The 25,985-nt window shown below is 39.8% G+C and overlaps 1 protein-coding gene across 1 annotated transcript in view; it reads left to right on the plus strand.

The window, feature by feature from the left end:
• Positions 1-25,985, plus strand: part of LOC139748890 (protein regulator of cytokinesis 1-like) — a 95,389-nt gene that overhangs the window by 9,381 nt on the left and 60,023 nt on the right. Inside the window, exons 3-6 of the mRNA XM_071662253.1 lie at positions 4,717-4,815; positions 8,685-8,828; positions 11,555-11,668; positions 18,683-18,865. Of these exons, the coding sequence (XP_071518354.1) occupies positions 4,717-4,815; positions 8,685-8,828; positions 11,555-11,668; positions 18,683-18,865 (540 nt within the window). The remainder of the gene's footprint in view (positions 1-4,716; positions 4,816-8,684; positions 8,829-11,554; positions 11,669-18,682; positions 18,866-25,985) is intronic.

Below are 25,985 nucleotides of genomic sequence, written 5' to 3' on the forward strand. Positions count from 1 at the left end.
TGATGGAGCAGATGTAGCAGGACATCCAATCGCCTCTCTTGCAAGGTTCTTCAGTGGATGCAAAGTTTGGGGCATTTCTTTCCTGTATATCATTGGATCACTTGAAAATGACTAGAGTTCCTTCCTCTACGTATTACTTCAACAAAAGACTCGCTGACACTGTGCTTCCTTGTGATCCCTGTTGGTTTTAGAATTTTGTTGAACATTTTGGTTTGAAGGAAAAAGTCTGGGTCTTTTTAATTCAGGTAATCCTGCTAGGTCATCCATGTTACTTTATCCATTGTTGATGTTGACCCCTTTTGAACTAGCTCTAATTCTTAAAGCATTTCCTTGACATATACCAGCACTTGGTCCTTCTGCTCTTGTAATGAAAGCCAGTCCAGTTTGAACTTAAAAAAGCTGCTATTTGAACATTTCTCATTTCCCTGTATAGATCCAGTCTTTTCTTCACAGAGTCCAAAAAGAATTAAGCCAGTTGTTCACAGTACTGTAATTGGGTGTTATGATTATGAATTAGATTCTCCAGTAAGTTTTTAAGTCCCAGAATCACTGGTCCAATAGAGGATATGATCACTTTTTCTGCCCCCCCACAACTTTCATGGCCTTGTGAAAAAGTTTGAGGACAATCACAAGCTCCTTTAAGGCAGAAATCTCCACGCATGATTTTCTTACTCCTCTGCTCTCTTTGGGACAGACAATTGCATTATTCACCTCTGCAGGGTTCTTGTGTTCGTATAATGTTTTGTTTGTGTTATTGTTGGACTGCTATTTTTGTTTAGGTATGGTCAAGGGATCAATAGGGTGAACTCAAATGGTTAGTAATAAAAAAATACCACTACCACCATAATTTTTGGGACTAATACCACTGCTGGTGGTACTTTAAAAGTACCATTTGTCTACCTTTGCATTTACAAGGTTACCAGAACCACTTTCACAATTACAATTAAATTACAATTACTTGATCACTTGATAAATTACAATTACGATTAAATTTATTTTCATTTACAATTACAATATATCTAATTAATTACATTTCAATAGAATTACAATTACTCCAACCCTGGTGCTGAGAGCTGGCTGCTTGTGTGTTCCCACCTCTTTTGTCTGTAACTGGAGCCTCCAATGCAAAAAAAGTATTCTGTCTAGCTGTCACAGCTGGACAGTCAGCTTAGAATTAAAGGAATCCTACTGGTACCTTCAGTTATTCATGTAATAACAAAGCTTTTGGTATTCAGAATTGGTATACAGACTTGACAGTCCAAGGTGATGCCTTACAGATTATACATAACTCTAAACAATTACTAGAGTAGCCTAATTTTTGCCTTACTCCCAAAAGCTAGCATCCATCAGAACAGTAGGTCTGGCTTACCTTTATAATTTTTTAGCAAATTCAACTCAAAAGGAGGAATGTGTCATACCAAGGCTTTGAGATGTAAAAACAGAAAGTAGGGTTTATACTGACTTTGACTACTCTTGCTTAAGTCCCAGTCAGCAATTTACATGGTTAGGGATGGACTGAAACTGACCACAGCTTTCTGTCTCTTTAGGGACAGAGCTTGGGAGCATGCATATGCTGCTGTTGCCTTATGGTGTCAGACTTTGGTATCTTGATGTTATCTAGAGTTGCTTCTTAGAAAAGCAAACTTGTGCAGCCCAGTGCAACAATATGGTAAAGTTTTGGGCCATAAATGGTTGCCTTCTGGGCGACAGATTCTTTCCTACAGAAAGCAGGAATCATCCAAGAGCACTTGTTCTGGAACTTTTTGAGTTCTTAGTTTGGTGGGCCAGTGTAGAGCAACTTCTAGATCTCCAGTGACAGTTGTTTGGAATGCATTGAATCAAGAATGGTCATGTTAGTGCATGCTCTTGGTTGGAGGTACAAACATCCTCTTATCAACAAAAGGAGCTTATGGTTCCATGGTTTTCCATATTCTTGAATGTCCTGAGTTTGAGGTGTGGAATTTTATATCTGGTGGATAAACTTGACCATCTCCATTCTCATGAACAAAGATTTTTGCAAATCCCTGCTCCCCTTAGAGTTAGTGGAAAAGATTCTCTCCTTGGTTATGCCCAGAGGGGTTTTTTGTCGGACACATACCTCCAAGGCGTATGCGATAGACTTTTACAAGAAATACAGTCTTCTGCCTCATCTTGGTCAATGTTCAGAGCTGGAAGAGACATTTACCATAAGATCACTTCACATGATCTGAAGACAGATCATTATGATGAAGTAATACAGGATCATTTTCTATCTGGTTCTCTAAATCTAGCTAAAGTCAACTATGCCCCCATTCTAGAAGTCTTTTGAAAGTATCCTGTTATTGGCAATGGCTGAAGAACTGTGGGAAGAAAGTATCACATGTTGGTGCAGAGTACAGAGATGCAAAATTCAGTGCATAAATGTATGTCTAGAACAGCTGCTCAGCTTGTATTAATGTACATGTGGAGTAGGTAAAGGTTTTAGAAATTTTCTTGTACAGCATCATCTGTGGCTTTTTTGGGCTGATTTCTATGATCTGCAAATTCTGAGTCCTGACCAAGGCCAAGCATTTCAGGATGTCATTTCTGTGGTAGACTCTTGCTGGATGAGGATAGGCCTAAAGTGAGTGAGTTGCTACCATCTAGTCGGGAGGATAGCAGTAGGTAGGGAGAGCCAGGGATTCACCACCACCAGGACATATGGTTAGAATTTTGTAGCCCCATTTCGGGAGAGTATCCAACAGGATATGTTGCTTTCAGGACTGTCTCAGAAGGAAAAGTTTTCAGTTCTTCTAAACCTACATTTTCTTTTTGTTTCAACAATTCTTGAGATTTACACATACATAGAATTAGAAAAGAAAATGGGAAGGTTGACGATAGAATGAAACTTACCCAGGTTAATCAACCCCTCAAGGTAAATTTTCAGACATAGAAATAAGTGCAGATTGCTCCACAGAATATACAGAATATAAATTGTGATCCTATTATACATTCTCAGAGATTTTAATACAGGTTGTACCTCTCTAATCCGGCATTCTGTGGTCTGGCACGTTTTGAATCTGCCGCCATTACTTTGCGTATCTACCACCAGGGCAGTGCTGTTAGCAGGACTAAAGTGCCTAAATTGGTTTATACTGCATCCAAGTTAATTAACAGTCCTGTTCCATTTCTTATATTTAGATTTTTGCTGAAAATGAAAGCCAGAAAACTTAAAAGTTTCTGAAAACTATGAAAGGTGCCATGAGTACAGAGTTAGACAGTGCACTTATAAAGTGGTTTAAGCTTTCACATAATGAAGGTGCAAGCATTTCTGGGGAGATGCATGTCGAGCAGGCCGAAGATTTTCAGAGAACTAAAGCTAGACTATGGCTGTGAATATTTGCAAGGATGGGTACACAAGTTTAAGTGGAGACATGGAATTTCAATATATAGTGTGTGTGGCAAAAAGCATAGTGCTGACATGAAAGCTTGTAGTGTAAGGTCGTATTAAGAGCATCAATAAAAACTCCAGTTCTCTATTAAACAACCAACAACAATATGTATAGGGCAAGAGAGAGAGTATGAGCTGGCCACCTGGCTGGGACTGGTGCAGCGCAGGCTAGTTGCCTTGATGATGACAATGAAACAACAATAATAACGAGCTGACCAAAGCCAACTACTTACCTATGATCATTCGTTGCATTAACTACTTGTCACACAGCTGCAACAAAGTTTGTGGATGAGTTTTCACAGTTAGTGGCAGGGGAAAACTTAGCCCCAGAACAAGTGTATAATGCTGATAAATCTGCACTGTACTTCCGTCGTATGCCACAAAAAATCTTGCCCAAGATATTGCAGATTCTTCATCTGGGGGTACTTCTGATGTAATCTGATGTAACACTAAAAACCTTGTCTGGAAGCATTAACGGATGTATTATTTCTTGTTTTAAGCTTTGTTCTACCCATGATAACACAGGAGTATGTATGTGGAATGAGCTGGCAAGACTATAGGTTGGATGTATATTTACATGGGTCTCCCTTAGAGGTCACTTTCTGTTTTCTGGCATTTTCTTTGGCCCGGTAATGGCCAGGTCCCAATGTTACTGGATTAAAGAGGTTCATCCTGTACTTGCATACCTAAGGGGTTAACTTAATACCCCCTTAAGGTCTTTTTATTTCAGGTTGCCCTCCTATGGACCATTTTAGTTCTTGATGCAGTGACCAAAACTAAGAAGCATACTCTAGTCTTGTCTGAAGTTGGTTTCTATAGTCAAGTTGGGGAGAATTTTAGTGACTTATTTGTAAACTGTTTCAAAGGCCAGAAAAGCTGAAGACTAGGATCCTTGTCTTACTGGTTTGGTATTATGTATTTGTGCCTTTTTTATCTTGTTTAGCAGAGGAAATCGATTATATTCACAAAGGTATTCTTGAAACATTGTTTTATACATGTGTTCTCAAGTGCAGATAGTTTTTTTTTTTTTTTTTTTTTGATTGCTTTGAAATACTCAGTGCAACTTTAGGCTACCTTTTGTTGAAATACCTTTTGATTAATCCCAGAGCATTGAAGTACTGGGTCGTTTAGGGAGTTGGCCAGATAGTTTGGATGGCAGCTTGGGGTTTCCAGTGAGCCATCTTGAGAGGATGTAATTGTAAGTTAAGGATAATAAGCCCGAACTTCTAGTTTTGTTTTGTGTATGGATTATGTTTGAATTATTTTGAATATTATGGAATGTGATGTGAATTTCATTGTTTTTTCAGGATCTTCTGAAGAGAGTATTGGAAGGGGAGGCCACGATAAAGAAAAAGCTACTCACAAGTGTTGATGAAAATGGAAAGGAATTTTACCACCTTAATACGGTAATCATTCTTTTATCATTGTGACTTTTTTGTAAACAAGTGGGAATTAAGTACAGGTTGTTTATCTGTCATCCAAAAGAGTTCAGTATATGGAGGGACTTCTGGTATGTAAATGATTAACATAAAGTGGATACCATCATGAACATCTGTTTAGGAAACAATGTAATAAAATTGAGTGAATGTCAATTTGTTATATTAGTATGCTTTTCAAATACTTTGATTCATGCATTAGGTGAGAATCTAGCACTCTAATGTGTGCACCCATTTTCACTCTTATTTTTCTGAATATCTGAATTATTGTTAGTTCAGTGATTAGGTAGCAAGCTACTGAAGAGAAGTGTGGAAAAAGTATGTAGAAATTACAATTAGTTTTATTTGTCACCCATTTTAATTTGAATGTTTTGAATGGAAGGCTTTCGCATATACATAAGAATTCAACTGTTTCAACTGTTTTCTCCTGTATTTTACTAAATGCATAGATAGTCATTGATCCATTCATGAAGTACAAACCTACTGGGGAAATGTGTACAAAGAATATTTGAAAATATGATTTGCCATACTCTTTGCCTATTATAAGTTGAATGTTTTGAACTAATGATAATGAGCTAAGTACGAATTCTGTTTTAGCTGTTTTGTATGTTCAGTAAACCCTCGATTTAATGTACCTTTATTTAGCGGATTTCATGTTAAACAGACTGGGCAAATTATAATACACTGATTAATGATAAGTACACATGACAGCTAGAGATGGAGTGTGAACGAATGTGGCCTTTTTCGTCTTTTCCTTGTGCTACCTTGCACACGCGAGTGGGATGGGGTGCTATTTCTTGTGTGGCATAGTGGCAATGGGAATGGATGAAGGCAGTAAGTATGAACATGTACATTTGTATATATGTATATGTCTAAGTATTCCTATGAGTCCATTTGGAAAATGAAACAATTGGACTCATGTGAATGTACTTGATCATGCACAAAATTGTGATCCTTTCCAACATGTCTCTGTATATGTATGTATACGTTGAAATGTATAGGTATGTATATGTGCGTGTGTGGGCATTTATGTATATACATGTGTATGTGGGTGGGTTTGGGCCATTCTTTCGTCTGTTTCCTTGTGCTACCTCGCTAACACAGAAGACGGTGATTAAGTATAACAAAAAAGATAACGTGATTAAAGAATGGAAAAAATTCAAAAATCTCAAATGCCGCACCATGTGCATATCATACATATTGCACTTGTTTTTGGTATTGTGGGGTATACTCGCTTTGTTTTGGTGTCAGTCTGCCTCAAGCTACCTTGTGGTCAGGTTGTATACAGAGAACTGTGACTTTATTCATTAAATGATTTTGCAATCTTTACAATTCAAAATGGCACTAAGTGATAGAGGAGTTAAAAGAAAGTGTGTGAAGTGTATATTGTATTAAAAAATGGCCCATAGGTTACAGTCTCAATTTAACAGACTTTTGGCATTAACAGTTGCCCCCTTCCTCCTATTAGTCCGTTAAATCAAGGGTTTACTGTACTGTTGTTGATATGAGGTTATTCATTCATTCATACACTAAGTAAGAACCTAAGGGGAAAGTTGTTGAAAAATATGCAAAAAGTACAATTCATCACATCAATTAATGAGCGAAAGGTGAATATTCTGAACCAGTGATGCTTCAGCCTCCTTATAATCACAAGTGTTGATGTGTTTATGTCTTTATGTACTTTCATTTGTACACCCATTTTCACATATTCTTTTTAATATATGAATTATTACTGATTATGAATTAGGAAAGAAACTTGTGAAAAGAACTGTGGAGAAAAAGTATTGGAAAAATGAAATTTACCACACCATTTACCACACCGTTTAAGTTGAATGTTTTGAACAAAAGATGAACATGAGACAGGTAGGAGTTCCAACTCTTTCAACAGTTTTCCCCTAAATGTTACTGAATGCATAATCATTAATTCATGTATAAGGTTGGAACCTACTGAAGAGATCTGTTTAGAAAAACTGCATGAAAAATGTAGTTTATTGTATATCTCGCCAATTACAACTTGAATATTTTGATCTGGCAGAAGCTGCAAGCCAGAAAAGGATTCTGTTTCAAATAAGTTTCATTTTTTCTCAATATGTAGATAATCATCATGCATTAAGTAAGAAGCTTTAGTGGAGAAATGTGAAGAAAAATTGTATGATGAATACAATTTATCGTAACATTCACTAAGTATAAGCTGAATGTTTTCAGATGAAGGCAATGCTAACCCCTGGGATCCCAAGCATGCATGTTCCATGTAGCTCTCTCATTTGTCCACCCATTTCACCATCATTTTTCTAAATATATGAATTATTTTCAGTTATTGGAAAAAGGTGTGAAAATACATTTTCCTGTATGATTTCCAAATTATGATTTAAATGTTCTGAATGGAAGATGATCATGAACTAGAGTAAAATTACATAGCGTTCACCCATTTTTCAAAAATCTTACTGAATCTGTAGATGATTATTGATAAATACATTGTGAAGGGGTATAGAAGAATGCATGAAAAATGTAGTTCACCATATTACCAAGGTATGTTAGGTAAAGGAGGTATGCAAAGTGAGTGAGCCATAGCAAGTGGTTTGGTGAAGAAAGCCTTGCTTGCATTAAGATGAAAATATGGCCAGGCAGCTGGAAAGGATGGTGTTGGAGTTGAATTTCTTAAAAAACAGGGTGACTGTTGTTGATTGGTTAGTAACAGTTTTCATTGTATGCATGGATCATGGTGTGGTACCTGAGGATTGGCAGAAAGCATGTATGGTGCCTCTGAATATAGGCAAAGGGGACAAAGTTGAGTGTTGGAGTTGAATTTCTTAAGAAAACTGGTGACTGTATTGTTTATTGGTTAGCAAGGGTTTTTATTGTATGTTTGAATCATGGCATGATGCCTGATGATAGACAGAATGCATGAATGGTGCCTCTGAATAAAGATAAAGGGGACAAAGATGAGTGTTTGAATTACTGAGGTATAAGTTTTTGAGTGTATTCGGTAAGTTGCATGGGGGAGTGATGATTGAAAGGATGGTGGCATGCATACATCAGATTGGGCAGGAATAATGTGTGGTTTTAAGAGTGTTACATGGTGTATGGATCAGGTGTTTGTGTTGAAGGTTGTATATGAGAAATACTTCAAGAAACTGAATGATTTGTATGGCACCTATGGATCAGGAGAAAGCAGATGATAGGGTTGATTGAGATGACTTGTAGGTTTATTATTATTTATTATACTTGATCACCATTTCCTGCATCAGCGAGGTAATACCAGGAAACAGAAGAAGAATGGCGAGGGAGGAAAGCCACTAGAAGCAGTGAGGAGTTTTTATCAAGAGAGTAAGGTGTGTATGTGAGGAGACAGATAGGAAGGTGAGTGTTTCTATGTGAAGTGGGGTGAGTGGTGTTTATGGTTGGGGTGGTGAGGGAGGTAAATGCAAGGGTCTTGGAGAGAGGAGTCGGTGTGCAGTCTTTTGGGGATGAGTGGGCAACCCTGGGAACTGAGTCTGTTATTGTTTGCTGATAACATGGCAATGATGGCAGAGTTGAGTGTGAAATTGTTGTCTGAGTGTGGGAGTGTGTGAGAAAGGATAATGTTGAGAGTAAATGTGAAAAAAAGCATGAAAAATAAGAATAAAAGCAAGGTTATTAAGTCTACCAGTGCAGATACAAGTCAGTTAGGGTGAGCTTGAATTAGACGTGGACATGATAGTGAATGGAGCCATGGAAGTGAAGGTGGGTGAGGGGGCAAAGGCTCTGGGTGCATTGAGTAATGTGTGGAAAGAGGTCATTATCTGGGAGAGGGAAAATGGGTTTTTGATTATTGATTTTTCTCTCACCCCCTGAACCAGGAGCTGGGTACTACCATTCCTGACCCTGAGGACAACTTGACCTTGTTAGAACTGGAGCGATATCTTAGACATAATGTAGAGAAACTTCATGTAGAAGTTAAAAGGCGTCGTGAGAAGCTGAAGGACCTGCAGGAACAAGAGCAAGTAGGTGGAAATGCAGTTTTCAGTTCTCTTATGATTGAATCTACAAATGTTTATACTTTTACAGTAAATTGTAAACTATTTATGAGTATATCTTAACCAGAATGTTCCAAGAAAATCAGGGGCTATTTAAGAATCTCAGGAGAAAGTATCAGAATAGGATTGTATGCTAATTTGTTTGATTACTTTTTTGGTAGAAAGTTTAGAATAGGATTGTATGCTCATTTGTTTGATTACATAAGAATTAATCTTAATGTAATTTTAGATACACTTTTTGATGTACATGTGTTGAGAGGATCAGGTGGTGGGATGTCTTATCACTTCTTGATGGAAGTAAGGGTGAAAATTATTGTGGATTTAGAAAAGAAAATAGGTTGGAAGAGGAGGATGAAAATGAGTGAACTTAAGAGAAGATTGTGTGAATACATACCAGGAGAGATTGTATGAAGAAGGGCAAAAGGTAAGAGTAAGCAAAACTGGGAGGATGGTTTAAGATTGGGATGGAGTTAGGGAAGCATTACCTATATGTGTGTGGCATGTACAAGATGGGATGTGGGTATATGAGAATGGGTAGTGAGAAGTGGGTGTGAGAAAGCTTGTTAATTTGTTGCTGAAATAGAAAACAGAGGTGTATGGAAGCATTGCAACTGATTGGGAGATGTGGGTGGTTGTATAAGAAAGTTAGATTGTTGATGAAATGGAAAACAGAGGTGTATGGAAGAATTGTGATTGACTGGGAAATGCTCGATAAGAAGCAGTAGGAGGTCAAGAGGTTAGTTCAGGGGATAAAGTGAGGGCAAATGAAAGCGCAGTGAGAGGGTATTGGTAGAGTTCAGGGAAAATATGTAAATATTTTGGAAGGTGAATGATGTGAAAACAAGGGACCAAATGGGAGCATCAATGAAGGGAGCAGATGGGGGAGTGGGAACAGGAAAAGAAGAGATGAAGTGAATGTTTTGAAAAACAGTTGAATGTGTTTGATGATGGGGTAGCAGATGTGGAATGTTTGGGATATGGAGGTATAGGAAGCAAGAGTCATTGCAAGTTGTTTAATGAAAAAGGAAGAGGTGGTGAATGCCTTGCACAATGATTAAGTGTGACAAAATGGATGGGATTGAAGTTCAGTTTCTTGAGAAAGGGGGTAACAGTTTTGTTGATTGTTTGATTAGAATTGAGGTTCCCCCTCAAGCTTCTGTCCTGTTTCTTATACTTTTTTTTTAGCAACGATTTCCTTCCTTCCACAGATAACCAAGTGCACTCTTAAGTTGACGACTCAACATCCTTCACTTCTGCTCCTCTCACTCGATTTTCTTCTCTCGCTCAATCTGTATCTCGTCTTGACACAACTTCCTAAGTAAACTCAGACTTGGAAAGGATATCTCAGTGGTGGGAGAGGCAAAATCTGGTTGAGTTTAATGCCTCCAAGATGCAGATTCTGCCTATCTCTCTCTCAAAAACTACTCGCAAATTTCCTCTTTCCCTTGACAGTTCTATAATTCCACCTCTTGACTCATTGAGCATTCTTGGCATGATTGTAACATCTACTTTATCTTAGATACCCCACATTATGGAAATGGCTGAGTTTCCCTCTAGAAACTGAAAGTCCTGTTTAGATGTCAAAATATTTTTTCTTCTAGACTTTTACTTTATTTATACAGAGGATTGAGCTGTCCTTGTGTATGGAGTACTGCCTTCATATCTCTAATAACGTCAGAGTTTTGGGACTGAAGGTCCTTGAGGCATGCAACAGATATGTTGATGCCAGAATAAATGCAGACACCACCTTTGAACTGTAAACGTGAGTGGAGAGTATAGTTGGATATGAAAAGGGGCTAGTTAGAACATCATTAGACAGTAGAGTGTCAGAGAGAAATAAGATATGAGAGGTACTAGACAAATGGTGTTAAAGAGAAGAGAAGGGCTGGTACTACTACTCTCTGAGCCCTCCTATTCATTGGCTGTAGAGTTTGCTGGGAACCTGGAGATTCTTAGTACCCCATGATGACAGGGACTTGGGGCCATAGGTTTGGTAGACTTTATCATGATTACATTAGAAAGTCATTGTGCAGGCAGGAGATGGCACAAGAACTTATTTGAAGAAAACGAATTAGGTTTTTGTAGGTGTATGGTGCTTGTAGGGAGAAGATGGCAGGACTTGCCAGGTAGTCATGTTTTAATGGGACAGAGAGTAAGTCCAGCAATCCTAACATGAACGGTGTAACATGGTTCCAGGCACCACTTTAACACCCCTCAGTCAGGATGGTAGTACCACCCTAGGTGGCTGCTGGCTGCTGTCAACCTCCTACTACTTGAGACTATACATTGGTTTGGTTGGGATGGGTCAAGTGCTGTTGCAGAGAACTGAATGCTTACCATGTTGAGTTGGGATTGTGTTAGGAGGATGTTTTGTCATTGTGTAGGTGCTGAGTGTTTGTGGTTTCTAGAGAACACTTGATTTTTCCTAATGCTCTATTCTATGTGGTTTGGAGCTTTGTTGTATTTGATTTTGAGAGGGTGGATGATCAGACAGGTAAGGTATAGTGGAATGGATGAATTGTTTGCAGAGAAGTCAATAGTACAGTCTACCCGTAAAACTCTAAAGTTTAGTTTGACATACTCTTGGTTCTCTTAATATGTTTGTACCTTATGACATGTTGGGAATGGAGGGAAATTTATATTTCTTAAGTACTGTGTGTTCTCTTTTGGCTAAAAAGTATTCTTTTTTCAAGGAACTATGTGAGCGTCTTATTGAAGAACCTTATAGTATTAGTAAAAGAAAAATACCCTCTAAGGAAGATTTGGAGGATTTGGAAAGAAGAATCCGCACTCTTGAGCAGGAAAAGGTTTGTATTGAATTTTTCTAGATGTATGATGCTAATTTGTATCCTCTTAACAGAGACAGCAGTATATTCAGTGTAATACTAATTGTCACCATAATACATATTGAAAGACATCTGCTTGGTATATTGTGTGAAATACATGCTTTTGTGATAATGTTTTACTGAATTTTTTATCAGAGCTCATTGAGAAAATTGGCTCATTAATCTGTTTTGTGTATGCTTAATGCTGGCTAGAACTCCAAGAATTGCATGTGAGCCTTCCTTCGGACTATCTATACATCTTATGCTTTCATTTGTGTAATTGATAATGTTGAGGGAATGTGTCTTGCCCCTGCAACTATTGAGATAATTGAAAGTAGAGGTAGAAAAATGGGAGAACATAGAGATGAGCATAAAAAAAGTACATATATCCTCTGCTTTCACATTTTACATATATCAGGGCCCTTGTAATGGATGGGGTTATGTTCTTAGAGACATGTTGTAGCTGAATATCATTATATGAATCTTTGGAATCTATATTTTGTGGGGGTTTATGTCCCTAACCAAAACTTTTACTTTCATGGAAACCTTTCCTAACTTATACCTTGAAGTGAGGATGGCTATGCGGAGGCAGAGAGATGTAGAGTATTATTAAAGTGTGAGAAACACTTGAAAGTCAAGGGAATCTCTGAAAGCTTGACCATGTTGATCTGGGAAATTTTCACTTACCATGTAAGTTAGGGAAACCTTTTTATAAATCAACAGAACATATGAAAACCTTATTTAATTGTGACTAGGGAGGGCTACACTGGTCTATGAGCAAGATCTCATAATTTAATTTATTAGATGTGTTCCTGAAAAGTGAAAATAAGGGGAGCCACCTTTACTGTAAAATTACTGTTATGAAATAGGGATATATTCCTGGGAAAAATTTCTGGATACATGTTATATATGCTGTACTTGAGTTATTTAAGTAATTAAAAGATTATTATCCCAAGAAAAAATAAAGTGCTTTTGTAGTTCTTGAAAGGTTTAGGTGGGAGGGGTCTAGTGCTGTTGCATAACATCATTTGCTGAGCAAGTTAACTTGGGACTGTACTGGGAGCATTTCTGTTTTGTTGTGTTTTTGTTTGCAAGGCTGTTGGTGATATGCTCTGAGTGCACGATTCTGTTTGTTTTACAGTTTTGTTATGTCAGCTTTTGAGGGGATGAAGACGAGGCAGGTGAGGCATACATAGTTTGAATTGGAGTGGATGAGATACTTGTAGAGGATGTTGAGTGAACATTTTTGTTGTCTGAATTTATTCCCAGTTAATGTTCTAGGGGCATTTAGCTTGTGAGTTTTTCATGTTGATGTTAATGGTGTGTGGACTGAATGTCCTGTGTATTGTATGTGATGCCTAGAATTGCTGGTGTTATGTTCAGTGGAAATATATGTCCATTCATGGTGACTGGAATGTGTAAGCTGAATTCATGTCTGTTTGGGGTTGAAAAAGTGATTGAAGACTTCTTTGGAGATGTAGACATCTGTTCATAGTGAACCATTGTTCTAGTTCTTTTAGTGCAGCATATGATTTATTATACTTAATTGCTGTCTTCCGCGTCAGCGAAGTAGCGCAAGGAAACAGACAAAAAAATGGCCCAACCATTCATATACATATATATACATAAATGCCCATACATGCATATACATTTCAAAGTATACATACATATACACACACAGACATATATATATATATATATACATTATATTTATTATTTTTTTATTTTTTTTATTATACTTTGTCGCTGTCTCCCTGCGTTTGCGAGGTAGCGCAAGGAAACAGACGAAAGAAATGGCCCCCCCCCCATACACATGTATATACATACGTCCACACACGCAAATATACATACCTACACAGCTTTCCATGGTTTACCCCAGATGCTTCACATGCCTTGATTCCATCCACTGACAGCACGTCAACCCCGGTATACCACATCGCTCCAATTCACTCTATTCCTTGCCCTCCTTTCACCCTCCTGCATGTTCAGGCCCCGATCACACAAAATCTTTTTCACTCCATCTTTCCACCCCCAATTTGGTCTCCCTCTTCTCCTCGTTCCCTCCACCTCCGACACATATATCCTCTTGGTCAATCTTTCCTCACTCATTCTCTCCATGTGCCCAAACCACTTCAAAACACCCTCTTCTGCTCTCTCAACCACGCTCTTTTTATTTCCACACATCTCTCTTACCCTTACGTTACTCACTCGATCAAACCACCTCACACCACACATTGTCCTCAAACATCTCATTTCCAGCACATCCATCCTCCTGCGCACAACTCTATCCATAGCCCACGCCTCGCAACCATACAACATTGTTGGAACCACTATTCCTTCAAACATACCCATTTTTGCTTTCCGAGATAATGTTCTCGACTTCCACACATTCTTCAAGGCCCCCAGAATTTTCGCCCCCTCCCCCACCCTATGATCCACTTCCGTGGTTCCATCCGCTGCCAGATCCACTCCCAGATATCTAAAACACTTCACTTCCTCCAGTTTTTCTCCATTCAAACTCACCTCCCAATTGACTTGACCCTCAACCCTACTGTACCTAATAACCTTGCTCTTATTCACATTTACTCTTAACTTTCTTCTTCCACACACTTTACCAAACTCAGTCACCAGCTTCTGCAGTTTCTCACATGAATCAGCCACCAGCGCTGTATCATCAGCGAACAACAACTGACTCACTTCCCAAGCTCTCTCATCCCCAACAGACTTCATACTTGCCCCTCTTTCCAAAACTCTTGCATTTACCTCCCTAACAACCCCATCCATAAACAAATTAAACAACCATGGAGACATCACACACCCCTGCCGCAAACCTACATTCACTGAGAACCAATCACTTTCCTCTCTTCCTATACGTACACATGCCTTACATCCTCGATAAAAACTTTTCACTGCTTCTAACAACTTTCCTCCCACACCATGTACATATGTACATATTCATACTTGCTACTTTCATCCATTCCTGTTGCCACCCCGCCACACAGGAAATAGCAATCCCCTCATCCAGTGATGAAGCGCCAGGAAAAGACAGAAGGCTACATTCATTTACACTCGGTCTCTAGCTGTTATGTGAAATGCATCGAAACCACAGCCCACCTTTCACCCTCCTGTATGTTCAAGCCTTGATCGCTCAAAATCTTTTACACTTCACCCTTCCACCCCATTTTGGTCTGCTGCTTCCTGTTCCCTCCACCTCTGACACATATATCCTCTTTGTCAATCTTTCCTCACTCATTCTCTCCATGTATCCAGACCATTTCAACATGCCATCTTCTGCACTCTGAGCCACACTCTTTTTATTACCGCACATCCCTCTTACCCTTTCATTACTTACTCGATCAAACCACCTCACACCACATTTTGTCCCCAAACATTTCATATCCAACACATCCACCCTTTTCAGCACAACCCTATCTATAGTCCATGCCTCACATTATATATTATTTTTTTTATTTTGCTTTGTCGCTGTCTCCCGCGTTTGCGAGGTAGCACAAGGAAACAGACGAAAGAAATGGCCCAACCCACCCCCATACACAATGTATATACATACACGTCCACACACGCAAATATACATACCTATACATCTCAGTGTACACATATATATACACACACAGACACATACATATATACCCATGCACACAATTCACACTGTCTGCCTTTATTCACTCCCATCGCCACCTCGCCACACATGGAATACCATCCCCCTCCCCCCTCATGTGTGCGAGGTAGCACAAGGTAAAGACAACAATGGCCCCATTCGTTCACACTCAGTCTCTAGCTGTCATGCAATAATGCCCAAAACCACAGCTCCCTTTCCACATCCAGGCCCCACACAACTTTCCATGGTTTACCCCAGACGCTTCACATGCCCTGATTCAAATCCACTGACAGTACGTCAACCCTGGTATACCACATCGATCCAATTCACTCTATTCCTTGCCCTCCTTTCACCCTCCTGCATGTTCAGGCCCCGATCACACAAAATCTTTTTCACTCCATCTTTCCACCTCCAATTTGGTCTCCCACTTCTCCTCGTTCCCTCCACCTCCGACACATATATCCTCTTGGTCAATCTTTCCTCACTCATTCTCTCCATGTGCCCATACCATTTCAAAACACCCTCTTCTGCTCTCTCAACCACGCTCTATTTATTTCCACACATAGGGGCAAGTATGAAGTCTGTTGTGGATGAGAGAGCTTGGGAAGTGAGTCAGTTGTTGTTCGCTGATGATACAGTGCTGGTGGCCGATTCATGTGAGAAACTGCAGAAGCTGGTGACTGAGTTTGGTAAAGTGTGTGAAAGAAGAAAGTTAAGAGTAAATGTGAATAAGAGCAAGGTTAACGGTACAGTAGGGTTGAGGGTCAAGTCAATTGGGAGGTAAGTTTGAATGGAGAAAAACTGGAGGAAGTAAAGTGTTTTAGATATCTGGGAGTGGATCTGGCAGCAGATGGAACTATGGAAGCGAATCATAGGGTGGGGGAGGGGGCAAAAATCCTGGGAACCTTGAAGAATGTGTGGAAGTCGAGAACATTATCTCGGAAAGCAAAAATGGGTATGTTTGAAGGAATAGTGGTTCCAACAATGTTGTATGGTTGCGAGGCGTGGGCTCTGGATAGAGTTGTGCGCAGGAGGATGGATGTGCTGGAAATGAGATGTTTGAGGACAATGTGTGGTGTGAGGTGGTTTGATCGAGTAAGTAATGCCTCACATATGTAGACATATAAACATATATATAGACATGTGTACACATTTGTTGATGACCATGAGGAAAATGAAACAAGATAAGTTCCCAAGTGACTTTTGTGTAATGATCACATCGTCAGGAAAGATACAGAAATGAGATAGAAGGCTTAGAACAGACAATAAATATGCAAGGAAGAGACAGAGCTAAGATGGTAATGGTAAAACGTGTTTCTGGTTGGTGTTGTTCGTGTTGGTGGTGTTTGGGTGTGGTACCATGCCTGTCATAGAATTTTATTATGTGAATGGGAAAGGGAACTGTTTAAAATGTTTGCTTATGATAAAGCTATCCAGTTTGTATAGAACTTCACTAATATTCATGTTACAATTCTTTGTGTATTTGAATTACACTGGATGATTCAGTGATATTTCTCATGGTAAAGGAGTTTTTTTTTTTTTTTTTTTTGCCGCTGTCTCCCGCGTTTGCGAGGTAGCGCAAGGAAACAGACGAAAGAAATGGCCCAACCCACCCCCATACACATGTATATACATACGTCCACACACGCAAATATACATACCTACACAGCTTTCCATGGTTTACCCCAGACGCTTCACATGCCCTGATTCAATCCACTGACAGTACGTCAACCCCGGTATACCACATCGATCCAATTCACTCTATTCCTTGCCCTCCTTTCACCCTCCTGCATGTTCAGGCCCCGATCACACAAAATCTTTTTCACTCCATCTTTCCACCTCCAATTTGGTCTCCCTCTTCTCCTCGTTCCCTCCACCTCCGACACATATATCCTCTTGGTCAATCTTTCCTCACTCATTCTCTCCATGTGCCCAAACCATTTCAAAACACCCTCTTCTGCTCTCTCAACCACGCTCTTTTTATTTCCACACATCTCTCTTACCCTTACGTTACTTACTTGATCAAACCACCTCACACCACACATTGTCCTCAAACATCTCATTTCCAGCACATCCATCCTCCTGCGCACAACTCTATCCATAGCCCACGCCTCGCAACCATACAACATTGTTGGAACCACTATTCCTTCAAACATACCCATTTTTGCTTTCCGAGATAATGTTCTCGACTTCCACACATTCTTCAAGGCTCCCAGAATTTTCGCCCCCTCCCCCATCCTATGATCCACTTCCGCTTCCATGGTTCCATCCGCTGCCAGATCCACTCCCAGATATCTAAAACACTTTACTTCCTCCAGTTTTTCTCCATTCAAACTCACCTCCCAATTGACTTGACCCTCAACCCTACTGTACCTAATAACCTTGCTCTTATTCACATTTACTCTTAACTTTCTTCTTTCACACACTTTACCAAACTCAGTCACCAGCTTCTGCAGTTTCTCACATGAATCAGCCACCAGCGCTGTATCATCAGCGAACAACAACTGACTCACTTCCCAAGCTCTCTCATCCCCAACAGACTTCATACTTGCCCCTCTTTCCAAAACTCTTGCATTCACCTCCCTAACAACCCCATCCATAAACAAATTAAACAACCATGGAGACATCACACACCCCTGCCGCAAACCTACATTCACTGAGAACCAATCACTTTCCTCTCTTCCTACACATACACATGCCTTACATCCTCGATAAAAACTTTTCACTGCTTCTAACAACTTGCCTCCCACACCATATATTCTTAATACCTTCCACAGAGCATCTCTATCAACTCTATCATATGCCTTCTCCAGATCCATAAATGCTACATACAAATCCATAAAGGAGTTATAGTTAATAATTGCATTAGCATTACTTCAGTCACTACAATAGTCATAATTTTTAACATGATTAAACAAAGCATTTGATTCTTGCTTGTCCTGCTCTTATACTATATTTATGTTGTTTAGATAACGTAAAGATCCTTATCAGTCTGCCTAATATAAAACATGTAACTGCTTTTACAAGAGATTCTGTAGACAAGAGATTCTGTAGACACAACCCGCAGAATTTTCTGGCAATTTTTTGGTAAAGATATTCTTTATAGTAACACGAATTTAGTATAAGAACAATCACAGTAAACAGAAAATCAAGTATTGTAATGTATTTGCAATCACCACAGGGATTGCATCATCTTGGATTAGTCGTTTTATATAGTATTAAGGTGGAAGATTACAAAACAGATTTGATAATAAAAGATTTGATGCACTTAATTTGAAGATTAGAAGACTTAGGGTGTGGATAGTTATCATATAAACTTCTCTAGTCAGTTCTTTGTGAATGATGTATCTACAGAATTTTACATTTAATTCTTTTGACAGGTTAATCGAGAGAAGACATTTCGTCGCCTGAAGTCCAACTTAGCCAGGCTTATGGAAGAGTTAGAGCAAAAGCCTAATTCTTCCTTTGAGCACAGCATCTTGTCTGATGTTGAGGACTTGTTTACTCTCTCCCATCGGAACCTACAACAAGTAAAGCATCTTAATGAGGAATATGAGAAAAAGGTAAACTATGTTCTGGATGAGGTGAATAGAATGTTTTAACTAAAGATTTTGAGGGACTTATTCATATGAGAAATTTTCATGGATTTTTTTTCATGGCGTGAACATGAACGAAGTGTGTCGAAACCTTCTTGAAATTGATATCCATAACTTGGTTGTCATTTTATGAATTCCGTCCAAAAATTTTAGAGTTTGCTTCATGTCAGGTAATTTTCTCATTATTTTTTTGCACTATTTTTTTTGCCACACCATGGGTCAATCATGCCCCAATCATGACCCTCTCATATATGCTTTGAATATTTATTTTATTTATTTTATTATACTTTGTCGCTGTCTCCCGCGTTTGCGAGGTAGCGCAAGGAAACAGACGAAAGAAATGGCCCCCCCCCATACACATGTATATACATACGTCCACACATGCAAATATACATACCTACACAGCTTTCCATGGTTTACCCCAGACGCTTCACATGCCTTGATTCAATCCACTGACAGCACGTCAACCCCGGTATACCACATCGCTCCAATTCACTCTATTCCTTGCCCTCCTTTCACCCTCCTGCATGTTCAGGCCCCGATCACACAAAATCTTTTTCACTCCATCTTTCCACCTCCAATTTGGTCTCCCTCTTCTCCTCGTTCCCTCCACCTCCGACACATATATCCTCTTGGTCAATCTTTCCTCACTCATTCTCTCCATGTGCCCAAACCACTTCAAAACACCCTCTTCTGCTCTCTCAACCACGCTCTTTTTATTTCCACACATCTCTCTTACCCTTACCCTTTGAATATAGTAGCATGAATTTCTTTGCTAATGCACTAGACCACCCCCATGTAAACAACTCCATAGTTAGCTGCCAGCCCCTAAGTAGAGATAGAAGCTTGCCTTAGCCTCATGCTTCATCACCTTCTCGTCATTTCCAAGTAACACTGCACTGACAGGTCACATGCGCACAGATATGTCTCAGCAAGCAGACAACATCAGCCTTCCCAACTCAGTCTTAAAACCACACCACCAGATAACACCCCTTTGAATCCATACTCTCCAAATATACACAAGTCACATCCTCCTTTCTGTGATCTTAGTTGACTTCTTCAACATAGAGGGAAGAGGAGAATGTGTATCTTATGATTTTTTCTTTCATGCATTTGTGCTGTTTCCTGTGGGGCAGGTGGCATCAGGAGTGGATGACATTGAGCAAGCATGAATATGTACATGTGTTTATATGTTGGAAAGGATCACAGTTTTGCACGTGATCAAGTATATTCCTATGAGTCCTTGGGGAAAATAAAACACGATAAGTTCCCAAGTGCACTTTTTTGTAATAATCACATCATCAGGGGATATACAAGAAAGAATTATAACAGTCAGTTGATATACAACAAAGAGACATAGCTAGGATGCCATTCGGCAAACAAGTGATTGTCCAAGACAGACAAGGAGCGTATCATAAACTTATTATGTGGACAAGAAGGGGAATTGTTTACAAATTTTATCAACAATAAAGTTATCCAAAGTGCACTTGGGAACTTATCATGTTTCATTTTCCCCGTGGATTCATAAGAATGTGTATATATGTATATGTACATGCATGTGGGTGTATGTATATATATTGTGTATGTGAGCGGATGTGTCTTTCCTCATGTGTTTCCTTGCGCTACCTTGCTAACACAGGAATTGGTGATCAGGTGTGAAAATATATTATTGTACTTCATCACTGTTTCTCACATTACTGAGGTAGTGCCAGGAACAGACGAAGGGCCACATGCACTCACATCCATTCTCTAGCTGTCATGTGAATTGCACTGAAACAACTCCCTATCCACAACCATGCCCTACACGACTTTCCATGGTTTACCTTGGATGCTTCACAGTATATCACAGTGTTCCAGTTCACTCTATCCTGTGCACATCTTTCACCCTCCCGCATGGTCAAGCCTTGATCGTTTAAATGAAAGAATCTTTCTTTCCATCCTTCCTTCCATCTCCAATTTAGTTTCCCCATTCTCTTTGTTCCCTCCTCTTCTTACACTTATATCCTCTTTGTCAACCTTTCTTTCATTTTCTTCATAAGACCAAACCATTTCAGCATACCCTCTTCAGTTCTTTCAACCAAAGCTCTTTTTATTACCACACCTCACACTACATAGCATCCTCATATGTTTAATATTAAGCACACCCACCTTTCTCTCCACAGTCTTATGTAACCTATGCCATAGATACAAAGGGGAGACAGAGTCGGGGAAAAGAGAGTGGTGAGGGTAAGGGAGCTTGGAAAAGAGCCTTGTGTGAAGAAATACTAGGAGAGATTGAATGGAGAATGGCAAAAGATGAGAGTAAATGAAGCAAGGGCAGTGGGTGAAGAATAGGAGGTATTTAGGAAAGCACTGCTGGCATGTGCTAGAGATGCATGTGACATGTGAAAAGTGGGTGGTGGGCAATTAGAAAGAGTAGTTAGTGGTGGGATAAAGAAATAAAGTTGCAAGTGAAAGACAAAAGAGTGGATTTTGGGTGGTACTTAAAGGGAATTAGTACATATAATTGGGGAATGTATAACTCTAATCTCCCCTCTTTTGGCTTCCCTCCCTCACTCTGCTCCATCATATCTCATTTCTTCTCTGGCTGATCTATCTCTGTTGTTGTTGATGGATCAGCCTCCCCACTTTCTCCATCAACAGCAGTGTCCCTCAAGTTTCTTGTGTTTCCTTTACACTTTTTCTCCTTTTTATCAATGATTTCATCTCACAAATAACCAAATGCACTCTTATGCTGACATTTCAACACTGGATTCATCCACATCCTTCAATTATGCTCCTCCTTCTCTCACTCGATCTATATCTCATCTTGACACAGCTTCCTCAATAAACTCTGACTTTGACAGGATATCTCTGTGGAATAGACAAAATCTGGTTAAGTCTAATACTTCCAAGACTCATTTTCTGCTCATCTCTGTATCGAAAAACTCCTCACAACTCTCGTCTTTCTTTTGATACAGTGAACATACTCAGTAATACTGTAACATTCACTCTTTCTTGGAAACCCCACATAATGGAAATAGCTAAGTCTGCCTTTGAGAAATTGAGTGTTCTGTTTAGATGTCGAAAGTTCATTTCCTGTGAACCGTTGCTCTGTTTATACCAATGATTGATTCATCCTTGTATGGAGTGCTACTTTCACATCTAGGGCAGTTCTAGCTCCACCTCCTTACTTGACAGAGTTGAGTCGAAAGCAGTCCAAGTAATAAACTCTCCCAGGCTAACTTCCAAACGTGACCATCTTGCTCTTTGCTGCAATGTTGGTTCACTTTCCCTCTTCTCTAGGCATTACTTTGGTTTTTGCTCCCAAGAGCTGGCTGCTTGTGTACCCCCACCACGAGGAAGACTACACAATACTCGGCAAGATGCTGCGTCACATGATTAATTTATAGCCATTGACAATTCAAGAGTGGGCTGCTTTGAAAACTGTTTCTTTCCATGCACCTTGAATCTTTGCAACTCTTTACTGCCTCATGTCTCCCCCAGTAGCTATGACCTGAAACATTTTGATGGACAGGTTTTTCACTTCCTCCAAAATTTGTAAATACTTTCCCTGGTCTCTTCCGTATCCCTTTCATTAACTTCTAAATTTCAATTGAGGCCTGGCCTTGATGTGGACTTGGTCTGCGATGAGTCTCCAACATAAAAAAAAAAGGGGGAAAGAGGAAGGAGGCTAAGAGCAAGGTGCGGAGTGAAAAAGAGGGCAAAAGAGAGTTGGGGTGAGCAAGTGTCGGTAAACTTTAGGGAGAATAAGATGTTTTGGAAGGAGTTGAATAATGTGTGAAAGATGAGAGTAAATGGGAACATCAGTGAAGGGGACAAAAGAGGAAGTGATAACAGGTAGTGATGAAGTGAGGAGGAGATGGAGTGAATATTTGAAGGACTGTTGAATGTATTTGATGATAGATTTGTAGATGTAGGGTATTTTGGTTGAGGTGGTTTGCAAAGTCATGGATAGTGGTTTCATGAAGAGAAAAGGGGTGGTGAAAGTCTTGCATAAGATGAGGTAAGGCAGCTTAAGTGGATGGTATTACAGTTGAATTTATTAAGAAAGGGTGATGGTATTGTTGATCAGTTGGTAAGAATTTTCAGTGTATGTATGGGTTAAGGTGATGTGCCTAAGGATTGGTGGAATGCGTGAAGAGTGCCACTGTATGAAGGCAAGTGGGATAAAGGTGAGTGTTCAGACTACAGAGGTATTCTCCTGTTGTTATGTGTAATGCACTTTGAACATCAGCCTCCACTTCACAACCACGCTTCACAGAACTTTCCATGGTTTACCCCGGTTGCTTCACATGCTCTACCAACTTGTCGACCCCGGTATACCACATTGTTCCATTTCACTCTACCCTGTGCATGCCTTTCACAGTCCTGCATGTTCAGTCCCTGATCACTCAAAGTCTTTTTTTACTCCATCCTTCCATCACCAACTTGGTGTCCATGTTCTCCTTGTTCCCTCCAGTTCTGATACATATATCCTCTTTGTCAACCTCTCCTACCTCATTCTCTCCATATATCCAAACCATTTCAGCATACTCTATTCCATTCTCTCAACCAAACTTTTTATTTCCACACATCTCTCTTGCCCTTTCATTACCTACTCGATTGAACCACCTCACACCACATATTGTCCTCAAACATTTCACTTCCAAACATCCACCCTCCTCTGCACTGCCTCACCTGTAGCCCAAGCCCCACATAGTATTGTTGGGACTACTATTCCTTTGAACATACCCATTTTTGCCCTCCCAGATAATGTTCTCTCTTTCTACACATTCATCTGTGCTCCCAGAACCTTTGCCCTCTCCCCCATCCTATGACACTTCTGTTTCCATGGTTCCATTCGCTGCCATGTCCACTCCCAGATATCTGAAACACTTCACTTCCTTCAGTTTTTCTCTACTCAGACTCGCACACCAACTAACTTGTCCCTCAACCCTGATGAACCTCATCATCTTGCTTTTATTCTCTCTCACTCTCGACTTTCTTTCACACACACTTCCAAACTTGGTCGCCAACTTCTGCAGATTCTCACTTGAATCTGCCACCAGAGTTGTATCGTCACAAACAACAAATGACTCACTTCTCAGGCCCTCTCATCCCTCACAGACTGCATACTTATCCCTCTTTCCAAGACAGTTGCATTTACCTTATTAACCACGATTACATTAAACACCCCTGCTGCAGATCACCCTTCACTTGGAACCATTAATTCTTATTTCTTCTTACTTGCACACAAGCCTTGCATCCTTGATAAAAACTTGTCTTTTTTTAAAGTATTTCTCACACACAGTTTGTAAAGCAGATACTTGACCCACGCATCCTCGACCACTTCTGAAACCATGCTGCTCCTCTCCAATTTGATGATCTGCGTATGCCTTCACCCTATCAATTAATACCCTCTCATACAACTTACCAAGTATACTGAAGAAACCTGTACCTTTATAGTTTCAACACTTATCTTTATCCCTCTTGCTTTATACAGTGGCACTATACATGCATTCCTCTGATTCTCAGGCAGTATTCTATGATCCATACATATATTGAAAATCCTTACCATCCAGTCAACAAACCAGTCACACATTAAATTCATCTGCAATACCATCCACTCAGTTCACCTTGCAACATTTTATCTTATGAAACACTTTCACCACCTCTTTCCTCTTCACCAAACCACTCTCCATAACTATTGCTTCGCATACCATTCCAAACAAAATATCTTTCATCTGCTACTCTGTCATCAAATACATTTAAAAGTACTTCAAAATGCTCACTCCATCACTACCTGTTATCACTTCCCATTTTGCCCCCTTCACTGATGTTCCCATTTGTTCTTTTGCACATTATTTACCGTCTTCCAAAACATCATCTTATTCTCCCCATATTTGCTCACCCCGACTCTCATTTGCCCTCTTTTTTCAACCCTGCACCATTCTCTTAACCTCCTGCCACTTTCTCTTATACATCTCCCATTCATCTGCACTCTTTCCCTGTAAGTACTGCCCAAATGCCTCTTTTCTGTTTCACGAGCAGCTTTACATCATTACTACTCCTTTTTTTAACAACCTACCTCCCACCTTTTGCATGCCGCATGCCTCTCTTGCACATGCCGTCACTGCTACCATAAATACCTCCCATTCCTCACCCACTCCCCTCACTTCATTTGTTCTCACCTTTTGCTATTCTAAGCTCAATATCTCATGGTATTTCTTCATATAAGTCTCTTTTCCAGCCCACTTACTCTCACCACTGCCATCTCCCTAACACTGTTTCCTCTTTTACGAAAACTTCCACAAATCTTCACCCTTACCTCCACAAGATAGTGATCAGACATCCAACAGCTTCCCCTCTCATCACATTTACATCCAGAAGTCTCTCATTTATGTCTTTCAATTAATTTGTAAACCAGTGATGCCTGCTTACCATTTCCTACTCGCAAGTGTATTTTTGTGTATATCCGTCTTGTGTATATTCCCCCATATCTTTGGATATGGGGGTAGAAAGACTGGAAGAGGTGAGGGAATTTAAGTAGAAAGACTGGAAGAAGTACTAGTTTGTAGGCAGCCATTTCTATTCATGACACTGAATACTCATGTGACCCAATTATACCCTCATCGTCCACATTATATACCTGCACTTTTAAATCACCCATTACTAATACTTGATCTCTTACATCAAAAGTGTTGACACACTCAACTTCTCCTTCAAGACTTGCCTCTCATGGTCTTTCTTTTCATGGCTTGGTGCATAACCACTAATAAGAAACCATCTCTTGCCATCAGATTTCAGTTTTACCTACATCAATCTAGAATTTACTTCCTTACATTCAATCACACACACACACAACTCCAGTTTCAGGAATAGTGCTATTCCTTCATTATCTCTTGGCCTCTCACCAACCCCTGACTATACTTCTAAGACATTTCCGAACCATTCGTCCCCTTTACCCTTGAGCTTTGTTTCACATAGAGCCAGAGCTCCCAGGTTTCTTTCTTCAAACATACTATCACTTCTCTTTTCTCATCTTGGTTATATCCATACACATTTAGCCACCCCTCCCTGAGCCTTTGAGGAGGATGAGTGTCCC

This window comes from Panulirus ornatus, chromosome 6 (assembly GCF_036320965.1).
Source record: "Panulirus ornatus isolate Po-2019 chromosome 6, ASM3632096v1, whole genome shotgun sequence".
Classification (NCBI taxonomy): domain Eukaryota; kingdom Metazoa; phylum Arthropoda; class Malacostraca; order Decapoda; family Palinuridae; genus Panulirus; species Panulirus ornatus.